Raw genomic sequence first — 13,594 nt, 5'->3', positions numbered from 1 at the left:
GCAAAAGAACAAACCGCATCGTCCCAACTCCTTACACAGTCGAAGCTGGTTCTACTTTAGCTTGGTTTGGATCAACCTAGCCTGGATATCCCCTGCGATTCAAATGCCCTGAGGTTGAGTGGAATGAATTCCCGCTGAAAAGCCCTGGCACTGGCGCACACAGAGATGATGAGCAAGGCTCACTTTCATGACACCCTTCCTTTCTCTCCAAGCTTCAGGCTCCCCTGGTCCTTTCCAATCCACATCCTATATTCTTAACCAACCCAAAGTCTTTCCAGCCTTTCTACGATAATTGGAATAAGGTCAGGAGGTATGTGTGTAATCAGCACATAGAATATATCGGTCCTAATTTTTTCACCTATCTTATTTCCTACTGGATATATGTACACGTACATGCGTGCACACACGCACACACTGACATCCCCACTCAGAAGGGCAAGTGCTTGCTCAGCTTACTTTAGGAAAGTAAAACATATCTGATGACATGATTTGGGAATGAGATAAATACTTTTTTACTACAGGGAAATTTTTTAAAACACTACCTACCAAAAAAATTAAAAACTCTTGAAAAATTGATCTGGCTCTTTTATAAAACATATGAAATGATGTACACAAAAACCAGAGAGTCAAGTGTAATACAAGTCAATTAGCATAAAAGAAAATGAGTCCATTTTCTTTTTGATTCTATACAATTTAATTATTTCATTGTACACTTTTTAAAGTCCCTGGGCATCTAGCGCGTCCTGGGTTTTATACACGGACAAAACTGCTCTGCTGGAGACAGTCAAGTTCAACAGTAGTTCCCTTTCGAACTAATCCATGATTGTTTAAGAACTGTAAGGAGTCTGGTTCATTTTTTATCTCATACATTATTTTTATTACAAATTCACTGACATCACTGTGGACCCAGCATGTCCTTGGGCTTTACCCACTCATCAAACTGCTCCGCCGTGAGATAGCCAAGCTCCACGGCAGTTGCCTTTAAGGTTGACCCATTCTTGTGTGCCGTCTTAGCAATCTTTGCTGCCTTGTCATACCCTGAAGAAAAAATCAAGAGGCAATTAGGAGTTAGGAGTGAAATTTGGTTTTCTAAAGCAAAAGGTATTGATATTGATACTCTTAAGTAACATTTTTTAATCTTAAAAATATTTAACAGTGATTATCTTGATAGTTGTCATTTCTTATATAGAATAAATCCTTTACTTTTCTTAAGTAATAAAGACTTAAACATACCTCACTTTCTACAAAAGATTCATTTCCAAACAGAAATTGCCTACTCACTCAGATATTTTCACAGGGGAAATAAAACGAAAACACTACAGCAGCAAGACATAAAAATATACATCTGAGTAATATAAATAAGTGTTGTTTCAGACAACATGTTTAACCAGAACCAATTCTCTTTCTAACAAAGCACTAAGAAGCTCAACGCTGCAGCACTACGGAAAACCGGCACTGCGTGCCAAGGACCAAGGAGGACGGCAGCCTTCTCCCGAGAGGGGGGCGGCAGGGCGCTGGGGGGAGCTGCCTCCAGAGCCGCTGCTGACAGCTCCTCCCTGTTCAGCACTGCACACCCTGCTCTTCCCAGACACACAAGGATACAGGCGGGGAAGTTTTAGCATAAAGACATCCTTGTCCACCAGATCACAGCTGTACCATTTACTTTGGAGTTACCTGCTTTTAGAATTAATAAAGGGGCAGGGAAGTTCTGCAAGTTGTCTTGATTTAATGTAATTTAAAAAAAAGTCAGAGTGGAATCACTGGATCATACGGCTAGTTCTATTTTTCATTCCTCAAGGAAACTCCATACTGTTTTCCACAGTGGCTACACCAATTTACACTCCCACAACAGTGCATTCTTTTCTCCACATCTGCGCCAACACTTCTTATTTCTTGTCTTTTTGATGACAGCCATTCTAACAGGTGTAAGGTGATGTCTCATTGTGGTTTTGATTTGCATTTCCTGATGATTAGTGATGTTGCAACCTAAGAGTCCATCAATAGATGAATGGATAAAGAAGATGTGGTGTATAAACATAAACAAGGAATATTACTCAGCCATAAAAAAGAATGAAAGCTTGCCATTTGTGACAACATGGATGGATCTAGAGGGCATTATGCTAAGTGAAAAAACTCAGACATACAAAGAATAATATTGTATGAAATCTAGTGAAATCTAGTGAATAAACAAAACAAAACAGAAACAGACTCACCCATACAGAGAACAAATGGGGGGTTGCCAGAGCGGAGGGGGTTGTGGGGAAGGGTGAGATAGGTGAAGGGGATTAAGAGGTACAAACGTCCAGTCCTCAGGTCAGTGAGTCGTGGGGATGTAACGTACAACATAGGGAATACAGTCAACAATATTGTAATAACTTTGTATGATGACAGATGGCTACCAGTCTTACCAGGGGGATCACTCTGTAACGTATGTAAATACTGAATCACTATGTTGTACACTTGAAACTAATAAAATATTGCATGTCAACTATACTTCAGCAATCAAAAAAAATATATGTCAGAAGGCAAAAGAAAGAACAGAAAAAGTGAAAATGAAACCAATGAAGGAGGAAGAAAAAAACACCCTAAGATCAGAAGACTATGATGAGAGGGAAGAAGCCAGCTGAGGCACTGTGATCATCAACCAAGCAAGACACCATGTGTCAGAATGCAGTTATCAACCACCCACGAAACAAATTACGGGCATAGTCACTTTCATTACTTAACTGAATTTGTGAATTCCAAACATGCTGAAAAGGGCACTTACCGATCAGAGTAACTTTGAGAAAGAATTCTCACATTAAACCTTTGGGGTCAATATTAGATATTCCGTCATTTTTTGTTAATGATGACAGGGAAGTCTGAGCATTATGCTGATCACCTTCAGTTCTCTTCTCCAATGACCAATCAGCCGGTTACACACGAGCACAAACAGGGCCCCGGCTGTGGCGTTGCGAGGCTCCTGCCGTCAATGTAAGGTGCCATGTGCCCGCTTGTCCCTGCAGGGCCTTTACCTCACGTTCAATTGATAAGACTTATCAATCCCTCAGTTTCAGGAGCACCTCTAATCTAAATGTTTTGGCAACAAGTTCTGAAGTACAGATGTGATGAAACATCCGTCACACGAGGTTTTGGGTTCCTCCAGCTGAATGCTGACATACAATAATTTTAAAAGGATCAAAATACCATGACCAATCTCAATACTACACCAAAGAGCAGGTGTCACACTGGGCTCAGAGCCACCTGAAGGGGTCAAATGAGCTTCAACTTCATGAAACTGAAATTGAAGCAGATGTGAAGCCAAGAACATAAAATCTGCTTGAAAGTTCAGGATTACAGAAGCAAGAACGTTTTAAAGCAGTCACCGAATCACGCCAAATGGCTGCACCATGCCTTGTTCTAGCGTAGAAAATCGAAGAGCATGTTCACAGCCTCGACTGAGCAGTAAGGAGACGGTGGGAAAAGGCTGCTGACCAGCATAACACAATGCAGCGAACGCCTCCAAACAGTGTACTTAATGGCCACTAGGGCCCGTCTACAATCCAAGTCGATACGTTTGAATTTACATAATGAAATATTTACAATTCTAGAAAAGGCTTGCAATACAAAAGCCATGGTTTTAGATAAAATATTTGCATTGCCCCCCTTTCTCTACAAGCAATGAATATTTAACACTTTTTCCTTTGTTTTAATTGGTAACTTTCCATTTCTGAATTGAATGAAACAACAGAAACAAAGTGCAGCAGAGCATCTGGATAAGGTAGAAAATGAATTCATTCCCATTGCTAACCACCCAGTGCCCCCTAGTGACATTACCAACTGGAGGACCTTTCCCAAGTATCTCCCAAAATACGAAGCATCTGGATTCCATTAAAATTAAAATAAATTTGAACTACTACTTCTGAATTTACCACATTTCTTATAAAATGAAACATAATCAATCTTTTGAAAGAACTATGACACCATAAAAGTTATACATATATACTCTTTTAACACAATTTCAAATATTTTAAACAGGTTTTACTGAAACAGTGTCCAAAAGGAATCTGTTGTTCACAAACACTGACCCAGTAGCCTCAAATGTTTTTCAGTTTTATTTTGTATTCAAAATAACTATTATTCCTAAAAACCCTTACCTATATGAGGATTAAGAGCTGTCACCAACATCAGGGATTCGCTCATGAGCTTGCTGATCCTCTCCGTGTTGGCCTGGATTCCCACCACGCAGTTTTCTGTGAAGGAAACTGCCGCATCCCCCAGCAGCCTGGCTGAGTGTAACACATTTTTAATCTATGGCAGAGACAAAGAGAATTATTAAGCCTAACATTTTTTTGTGTTCGATAACTTATATTATTTGCTGTTCATCAATGAACATATAACTTGATAAACACACAGTATTCCCACAACTTGTAAGGCACCATACCCAAGAAAACAAGCATGAAAAGAAATTATGAACATCTGAGGACACAGAAATCTAAGAGGTGAAAAGCCATAAATATAAATAACTAAAACACAATACGGCCTGTGGTGTTATAAAACACAGGTACGAAATGTTAGAGAGCACAGAGACAGAGAAATTAACTCCAGGTGGGTGAACTGGTGAAGTTCCATTTGCTGGAGAGGACTTCAACAGCCGGAGATGGAAAAGGAATCCTCCGTGCAGAGGAAGGGAAGCAAAGACGCAGAGGTCAGAAAGCTCCGTGTGTGCAAGGCCATCAGCGAAGGCCGAGCTCCCAGCTCTTAACGATCACCACCGTTTTAGCCACGGTCACTTTAAAATAACAATATTTAAAACCAGTGTGAAATCAACTAGTTTACTCCAACATTTTTTTTCCTTTTGGTAACATTTCCACTATGTATAAAGATATATCCACAACCTAATCTCTTTTGGTCTAAAACTCCAGGGTCTGAAAACTATACTCCCAACAATGGACTCTAGTAGAAGGGACAGAACTTCAAGGTTTAATTTGATGCTAATGACTTTATTATAAGGCAAAGTGATTATCTTGATGTATTTTGTATTAAAGACAAAAAACAGATTTTTGTTTTTTAAAAAAAAGATCACGAAGACATTTGTTATGCACTGTTATTTGCCAGGCAGCTGGTGTTCTCTGTCTGGAATCTGACCTGAAAGTGTCTTACGGGTCTGAGCTCTGCTTTGGTCTGTCTTCTGTTTTCCACTACAATGTACATTCCAGGAGGGCAAAAAGTCTGTCCTGTTTATTGTTCTATCATCAGCACTCAGTACAGTGTCTGATACAGACTAGTGCTCAATAAATATTTGACGAATACACTGAATGAACACACTTAACATCTGTCATTTGAGTGTTCTTATCAAATTAAAATCAGACTTTATACCAGATACAAACTGGAAGTAAGCCTCCAGCATATTTCAGATACAACACTTCACACAAATCAAGGACTCCAAATGCTGTCAGCTCCATTTTCTGAAGCTGGGGACCCTGGATGAAAGATGACGCCATCCTGGTCCATCTTCACAAAGGTGAAGGAACAAGAACAGTTTTAGAGGACACAATAACGTTTTCCAGGTATGCAGATGAGGTGAAACCAATGAAAACCCTGAGATGGGGAGAGACGAGAACTGCAGAGAAAGTGCGGAGGAAACCAAGGACGGAGAGCATCTCTGGAGCAGCGTCAGGTCTGATGTTGGTAGAGCCACGGCAGGTCTGCTGGACAGAGGAGGTCACAAGCACTGCGAGAGCGACTCAAGCGTGAGCGGAAGAGAGACTGCTGCGCGAGGGAAAGCGTGTGTGGGCTATTCTTGCGCGAAGTCTGCCGCTGGAGGGAAGAAGGTGGCAGCAGCACGAGGGGACGGGGTTGAGGGAGGGCTTATTGTTTTAAACTGAGGAGACTTGAACTTATTTCTAGCCACTGGCATCCTCAGCGGCGAGGGACAAGGAAGGAACCCAGGCTCTACTTCCAGAATTTTTCTTCCTAATAAAAGAAAGGAAACTACCAAATTACTTCAGCTAAAAGTCACCTAATTAAATATCCAAGATAATCCTCTAACATTAATATATGCTTGACCTCCACTTGCTACTTATGTGTCACTCAAGTACCCAATGTGGAATCTCTAGAAACCTCTATGAAAGACAAAAACCAAGACAATTAGCCTTCAGTCAAAAACAATTAAAAATCAAACTTAAAGCTTACCATCATTGGCTTGAAAACATTCAACTCAAAATGTCCATTGCTGCCTCCAACGGTAACAGCGACGTGGTTCCCCATGACCTGGGCTGCAACCATGGTCATGGCTTCACACTGGGTAGGGTTCACCTTGCCTTCAAGAAAACCAACAGGGAAAGATCCTACATCAAACGCTTCAAGGATCAGGTAAGATTAGGTTTTACGCCAAATAATCAAGAAAGGATGGAAAGCTAACCCCATTAAGTAAAGTAAGACATAATAAAGCAAGGCCGAGCCACCAGTGCTGATTAACGAAACCAGCCAACCAAGGGAAGCGGGACGAGGAGCCACAAACTGAATCATCCAACGGCTAATGAGTACAGCTACACATTAAACACAGTGCTCTCCACCTTCATGGCTTTCATTAATTCTAGAAATACCTATGGAGCCAGGCACTGAATATACAACGTTGAGTGAGGAAGATGCAGACCCTGCCCTCGCAGAACCTGGAAGCTGGGGAGAGCTGCTCAATCACAACGGACAAGCAGTCAACACAGAGCCGTGCAGGTGGCCATGGGAGCACTCAGAAGAGGCACCCACTGACGCCTGCAAGGCTTCTCAGGGGGGCTGACACGAAGCTGGAATTCTGTTCATCATGAGTCTCCAGAACCCACCACCCTGGGAACACTCCTCCGACAAGCTCAAGTTGGAACCAAACATCCCAGCTTCTCTGACAGCACAAGGCAACACACTGAGAAGATTATTTCCTTATCTGTGACGCTGCATTTCTCTTCTCCAGGCAATCACTCTGAATTTGCAATCAACTAAAATCACGTCATTTTTCAACATGAAGTACTTTAAAATCAGATCTCTTCTTATTCTACACACACGCGGATTTAAAAGCATCTACAGTCAGATCTTTCTCTTTCACCATTGGAAGTCACCTCGTTAGTTTCAGTCCAACCTAGAGAGGGCTTCATGAATCTCGATTCTGTCTTCTCAGCTTCGTCATCCACCAGTATGATCAGCATGCATTCTCTGCCCTTAGCCTCAGTCAGCAGTAACATGGTGAAGGGACAGAGCCCTTCAGCTTGGACCAAGATAGGCTCCCGTCTGAAGTCACCTCCTTACTCACTCCTTGAATGGCACTGTTCACCCAGCCACATTCATCTGACAGCACTGCTCACACTTCTCCACTGGATTCAGTGAACATCGTGTGAATCTGTAAATGACTTGCTAGGATCCAGACATCAAATGTCCGTGTCATTTCCCCCATCTCACAGGCCAAAACTCAAAGCAAAAAATGAAATAAGAGGCGTTTGGTATAACTCGTTTTTTTTTTTGAGGAAGATTAGCCCTGAGCTAACATCTGCTGCCAATCCTCCTCTTTTTGCTGTGGAAGATTGGCCCTGAGCTAACATCTGTGCCCATCTTCCTCTTCTATTTTATATGTAGGACACCTGCCACAGCATGGCTTGATGACACCTGCCACAGCATGGCTTGATGAGCAATGCTAGGGCCATGCCCAGGATCTGAACTGGCAAATCCGGGGCTGCCAAAGGCAGAGCACGAACTTTACCACTATACCATCAGGCTGGCCCCGGCCATACTGATCTGTTTCCCCATCCTGAGGAACATTAGCCCTGAGCTAACAGCTGCTAATCTTCCTCTTTTTTTCTGAAGAAGACTGGCCCTGAGCTAACATCCGTGCCCATCTTCCTCTACTTTATATGTGGGATGCCTGCCACAGGATGGCTTGCCAGGCGGTGCCATGTCCGCACCCGGGATCTGAACCAGCAAACCCCAGGCCACCAAAGCAAAATGTGCGCGCTTAACCGCTGCATTTTATGCAATCATTTTAACGGCCTGTTCTAGAACTCTTTTTGCCTTTGATTGTGAAAGGCAGAACTATTCTACGTTTCCTAATGTGGAAATTAAAACACATGCTGCTAACTAAAATTCTTTTATCCTATATTGGTGGGTGATATTCCTAGAAGTTCTAATGAAAAGGGGCCCACAAAGACATTCTGGAATCCATGTGCTGCACCTGTCCCCATCATCTCTGGAGCACGTTAAACAAAAGGAGACATGCTCCATCGGTGAGAATGCCTGGGTTCTAGTCAGCCTCCTGTTCTCACATTGACCAGCTGTGTGATTACCTGGCATAATACTGCTTCCTGGTTCATTTTCAGGCAAGATCAGTTCTCCCAGACCGGAACGAGGACCAGAACCCAGAAATCGAATATCATTTGCTATCTTCATCAGACTGCAAGCGGTAGTGTTCATGGCTCCACTGAGTTCAACCAAAGCATCATGAGCAGCCAGAGCTTCAAATTTATTCGGAGCTGTGACAAAGGGCAAGCCTGGGAAAAAAGATAACTTACAGGAGTTAATAGGTAAAAGTACATGTTTTCCTAGTATCAACGAGTTAAACAGAAAGTTCCAGTATATGAAAAGCAAAAACAGAACAAAATAAAAATTTTACTTCAGAAAAAATGTGTAGGACTCAAGCTTTGTCTACATTTCTTTAAGAAGTCCTCAAGGAGCACAAAGAATCTGGTGATACTAGCACATATAAAGGATGCAAAACTAAGTACCATAAATATGTTGAAAGAAAAAAACAGTAGCTGCCTGCAAACACACGTGTATGACACCAGACGGCTCCCGAGTGAAGATGAAGACCAGGTAAATCACTCCGCTTTACCCCACACTCCTTTCCCAGCGCAACTTTTCCCTCATCTTAGGCTGTTCCACTCTCTCCTCTGGCCGGGGGCCCACAAGATTCCCTGAGAGTGTAAGAGCCAAAATGAGTCGGACATTCTCAGCCAACCTCTCCCATGTTCAAAATTTTAAAGATCCACATATTCTAAATCCCATAATACAGTTCTTCTCAATTAAAATTTGATCAAAAAACAAATCGCTGCTAGTAAGCAATAAGGAGCACTGTATAATTATCTCTCCAATCATCCTTTGCTAATATCTGCACCTTAATAAGAGTTTTCTGAAGATAACTTGTCTCTGATAATAGTTATCATGATCGAGAGCATGTATTCTACTAAAGGAAAGACAGGATTCAAAAAGGTCACTAACTCAAAGAAATATCTCAGCATGCCACAGTAAAAGAAGAAATTAAGTCTGTCAGTATCTGTAACATATTTATCACTCAAATGAATTTCCCAACCATCAGTTGATTCTGCCTGCTTTGAAAAGGAGCATCAGAGAGAAAAAGAGAAAACAACTGAATAGTACCAGATAATAAACAAAGCTAGCATTTGGTGATTTCAAACGCAGGCTACATGAACTCACAGATGGAAAACTTTTAAAAAACACAAGGATAAACATTACAACTTCTGAAATAGAAGCAAAACATGTTTGATGGGAAAATATTACTTTTAACTTTAAATTCACAAGAATTCGAAGCAGAAATACCTAGAAACTATATGGACTAGTATAACGAAAATGAGTAATAGTTCACATTATCACTGACCTGTGAGTGCAGCCACTTTGGCAGCAACCTTTTCTGCAAAGCCAATTCTAGTATTCAAACCAGTACCGACAGCAGTGCCTCCAGCTGCTAGCTCGTAGATTCTCGGCATGGCAGCTTGTATTCTCGTCATTGCATACTTCACTTGTTGAACATAACCACTAAATTCCTGAAAAGAGAAGGAAATCAAGATGAGAATATATAATTTCCCGTTGGCTTACTAAATGCGTTGACAGAAGTTTTTAAAAATATGTTTCAGGTACTAAATTATAAGCTATTCAAGTGTTATTTATACTATTCTAACTCATACGATAAGCAAAGTAGAATGAGCAAAGGGAAGAATGAGGATTTATAAACTTATAAGATGGGACAAGGCCATTGATGATAACATGCAGCCTGTTTACTATCTAGTCTTTTAATGGAAAGCAAAGAAAAACAACACAGGAAACACACTTTAAAAAAGAACAACTTTACTAGATTAAATTATTGGTTTAATTGCAAGTGATTTCTTATTTTCTGGTGTATCCCAGACAACTTTGAGAAAGAAAAATAACTGAATCTTCCCAAGAAAAACACAAACACAGAAATATTCTCCATACAATTTCAGTTTAAAAACCTGACAGGGAACATGAGGACATTTTACAAGGACTCAGGAAGTTAAATGAGTCACTGAACAGCACCAGAAGCTAGCAGCGTAGAAGACCACAGCTTCAAGACACATTTTAATTCTGTTATTAACATCACGCTGCTTCCCAACATACGATGAACTTTAAATAAGGTAACCACAGAATATATGTTTTGAACATAGCAAGGGCCCTACTAAGAATTAATAGACAGGAGTGATGTCAGCAACATGGCGGAGTGAGCTCCCCTGGCACTCTCTCCCCTCCAAATTACAACCAAAAGGAGCAACTGCATTCCAACCAAAAAAATCCCAATAGCACAGAAATCATCAGAGACCCACAGCAGCCAAATGACGGAGGGCAGAGAGGCTGGAGCCGCCCTCAGAGGAGCTGGAACTGGGTAAGAGAGAACTTCACTCCCTCCCCTAGAGACTGGGATCGCTGCTGTGGGTGAAGGAAGCAGTGGGGTAGGGGCCACAGTCCAGGGTATCATCTATGACTCCCACTGCCCATGCAGTGGAAACTCTCTAATGGGGGAAAGCTTTCACATGTGGGGACCCCATCAAGCCAGGGCCCCAGGAAACCAGAGAGCGAGAGCTGATCCGAATCCAGGTTGGGGCATGATAGAAAGTGCCCCTCCTCCCCCAACCCACACTGCACACCGCCATTGGGCTTAAGGCAGACGGCTGAGAATGTGCTGCTCTCGACCCCCATCTAGTGGCGACAGGCTGTAACTGCAATTGAATAATAGCATTATGCGCAAAAACTTCTCCTCTACCATCCAGCAATTTATAAAAGCTCCAGACCAAAAGGAAAACAATAAAAACACAGAATTACGTCCTGAGGACTTGGAAATAGGTAAACTAAGTGACAAGGAATTCAGAATAGCCATCATCAAAAAACTCAATGAGGTAAAGGGAAATATAGAGAAACAAGTCAACGAGTTCTGGAGTTACTTCACAAAAGAGACTGAAACTGTAAAGAAGAATCAATCAGAAATACCAGAGATGAAAAATACAGTGGATCAGATAAAACAGAGCACGGACTCCCTGAATGCCCGTGTAGACAGCAAGAGGAGCAAATTCGCATAATCGAAGATAGGGAGGTTGAATGGCTCCAGACAGAGGAAGAAAGAGAACTAAGAATTAAAAAAACGGAAGAAAACCTCAGAGAAATAGACGACTCAATGAGAAAATGCAATTTAGGAAACATCGGTGTTCCTGAGGGCGTGGAAAAGGAAAATGGAGCAGAAAGTGTGCTCAAGAACATAATAGCAGACAACTTCCCAAATCTAGGGATTGAGGAAGAAGTGTGTGTGGAGGAAGCTTTCAGATCTCCTAGATTTGTCAACATAAAAAGACCTACTGCAAGGCATATAGCAGTAAAAATAGCAAAAATGAATGACAAAGAAAGAATACTCAGGGCAGCAAGGCAGAAGAAAATAACCTACAACGGAACCCCTATCAGACTTTCAGCAGATTTCTCTACAGAAAACTTACACGCTAGGAGAGATTGGAATGACATATTCAAAACTTTAAAGGATAAAAATCTTATGCCAAGAATACTTTATCCAGAAAAAATATCCTTCAGATATGAGGGAGAAATTAAATCTTTTCCAGACAAACAAAGGCTAAGGGACTTTTTAGCCACGAGACTCCCGCTACAAGAAATCCTCAAGAAGGTCCTCATACCTGAAAAAAGAAAAAAAGGCAGAAAGGGGTCACAAAACACAGAGTAAGGGGACAAATAGATAGAATCAGAATAGGATAGCAAATATTCAACTATAGCATTAGGATAAAGGGAAGGAAATCACCAAAGCAAAGACAATCTTATCACTCTCACCACAAACTCACAACACAGGTTGGAATAACAGATGAAAATAATAATTTAGGAGGGGAGGAGGAAAGGGACTGAATCAGTTTAGGCTAAGGAAGTAAGAGACCACCAGAAAATGGACTAGGTTATGCATGAGATTCTGAACTGCACGGTAGCCATTAAACTAAAAAACAGAACAGAGACACAAAACATAAATAAGGAAAAAGCTAAGAAACCCAGTGTAAGAAAATTCAGGAGTCAATGGGTAGGCTAAAACACACAGGACGGGAAACACAGGAAAATCAGAAAATGAGCAACAGAATGATGGCATATTAAGTCCTCATGCATCAATAATCACCCTCAATGTAAAGAGACTGAACTCTCCAATAAAAAGACACAGAGAGGCGGGGCTGGCCCCGTGGCTAAGTGGTTGAGTTCATGCGCTCCGCTGCAGGCGGCCCAGTGTTTCGTTGGTTCGAATCCTGGGTGCGGACATGGTACTGCTCGTCAAGCCACGCTGAGGCAGCATCCCACATGCCACAACTAGAAGGACCAACAACGTAGAATTTACAACTATGTACTGGAGGGCTTTGGGGAGAGAAATGAAAAAAAATAAAATAAAATCTTTAAAAAAAAAAAAGACACAGACAGGCAAAATGGATTAAAGAATAAGATCCAACAATTTGTTGCCTCCAGGAAACACACCTCACCTCCAAGGACAAACAGAGGCTCAGAGGGAAGGGGTGGAAGACAATACTCCAAGCTAAAAGCAAACAAAAGAAAGCAGGTGTCACAATACTTATATCAGGGAAAAGAGATTTCAAGATAAGGCAGGTGAAGAGAGACACAGAGGGCCAATATATAGTAATCAAAGGGACACTTCATCAAGAAGACATAACGCTTATAAATATCTATGCACCAGACACAGGAGCACCAAAGTTCATAAAGCAACTACTAACAAACCTAAAAGAAGATATCAAAAATAACACAATAATAGTAAGGAACCTCAATACCCTACTCACATCAATGGACAGATCATCCAGACAGAAAATCAACACGGAAACAGTGGAGCTAAACGAAAAGCTAAAACAGTTGGACTCAATAGACATATATAGAACACTCCATCCAAAAACAGCAGAATACACATTCTTCTCAAGCGTGCATGGAACATTCTCAAGGATAGACCATATGTTGGGAAACCAGGCAAGCCTCTACAAATTTAAAAAAATTGAAAAAATAACAAGCATCTTCTCCAATCATAATGCTATGAAGCTAGAAATTAATTACAAGAAAAAAGCTGAGAAAGGCACAAGGATGTGGAGACTAAACAATATGCTATTGAACAAGCAATGGATCATTGAAGAAATAAAAGAAGAAATCAAAAAATACCTGGATACAAATGAAAATGAAAACATGCCATACCAACTCATACGGGATACAGCAAAAGCTGTATTAAGAGGAAAATTCATCACAATACAGGCACATCTTAACAAACAAAAAAAATCCCAAATCAGCAATCTTAAAC

The 13,594-nt window shown here is 41.2% G+C and overlaps 1 protein-coding gene across 1 annotated transcript in view; it reads right to left on the bottom strand.

The window, feature by feature from the left end:
- Window positions 1–849: 849 nt before the first annotated feature.
- The window catches only part of FH (fumarate hydratase), a 33,693-nt gene continuing 20,948 nt past the window's right edge, over window positions 850–13,594 (bottom strand). The window contains exons 6-10 of the mRNA XM_046679545.1: window positions 9,635–9,800; window positions 8,307–8,510; window positions 6,175–6,302; window positions 4,137–4,290; window positions 850–1,038 (exon numbers count right to left, since the gene is read on the bottom strand). Of these exons, the coding sequence (XP_046535501.1) occupies window positions 896–1,038; window positions 4,137–4,290; window positions 6,175–6,302; window positions 8,307–8,510; window positions 9,635–9,800 (795 nt within the window). The 3' untranslated portion in view covers window positions 850–895. The remainder of the gene's footprint in view (window positions 1,039–4,136; window positions 4,291–6,174; window positions 6,303–8,306; window positions 8,511–9,634; window positions 9,801–13,594) is intronic.

Source organism: Equus quagga, chromosome 12 (assembly GCF_021613505.1).
Source record: "Equus quagga isolate Etosha38 chromosome 12, UCLA_HA_Equagga_1.0, whole genome shotgun sequence".
Lineage (NCBI taxonomy): Eukaryota > Metazoa > Chordata > Mammalia > Perissodactyla > Equidae > Equus > Equus quagga.
This window is presented reverse-complemented; position numbering and strand designations above follow the sequence as displayed.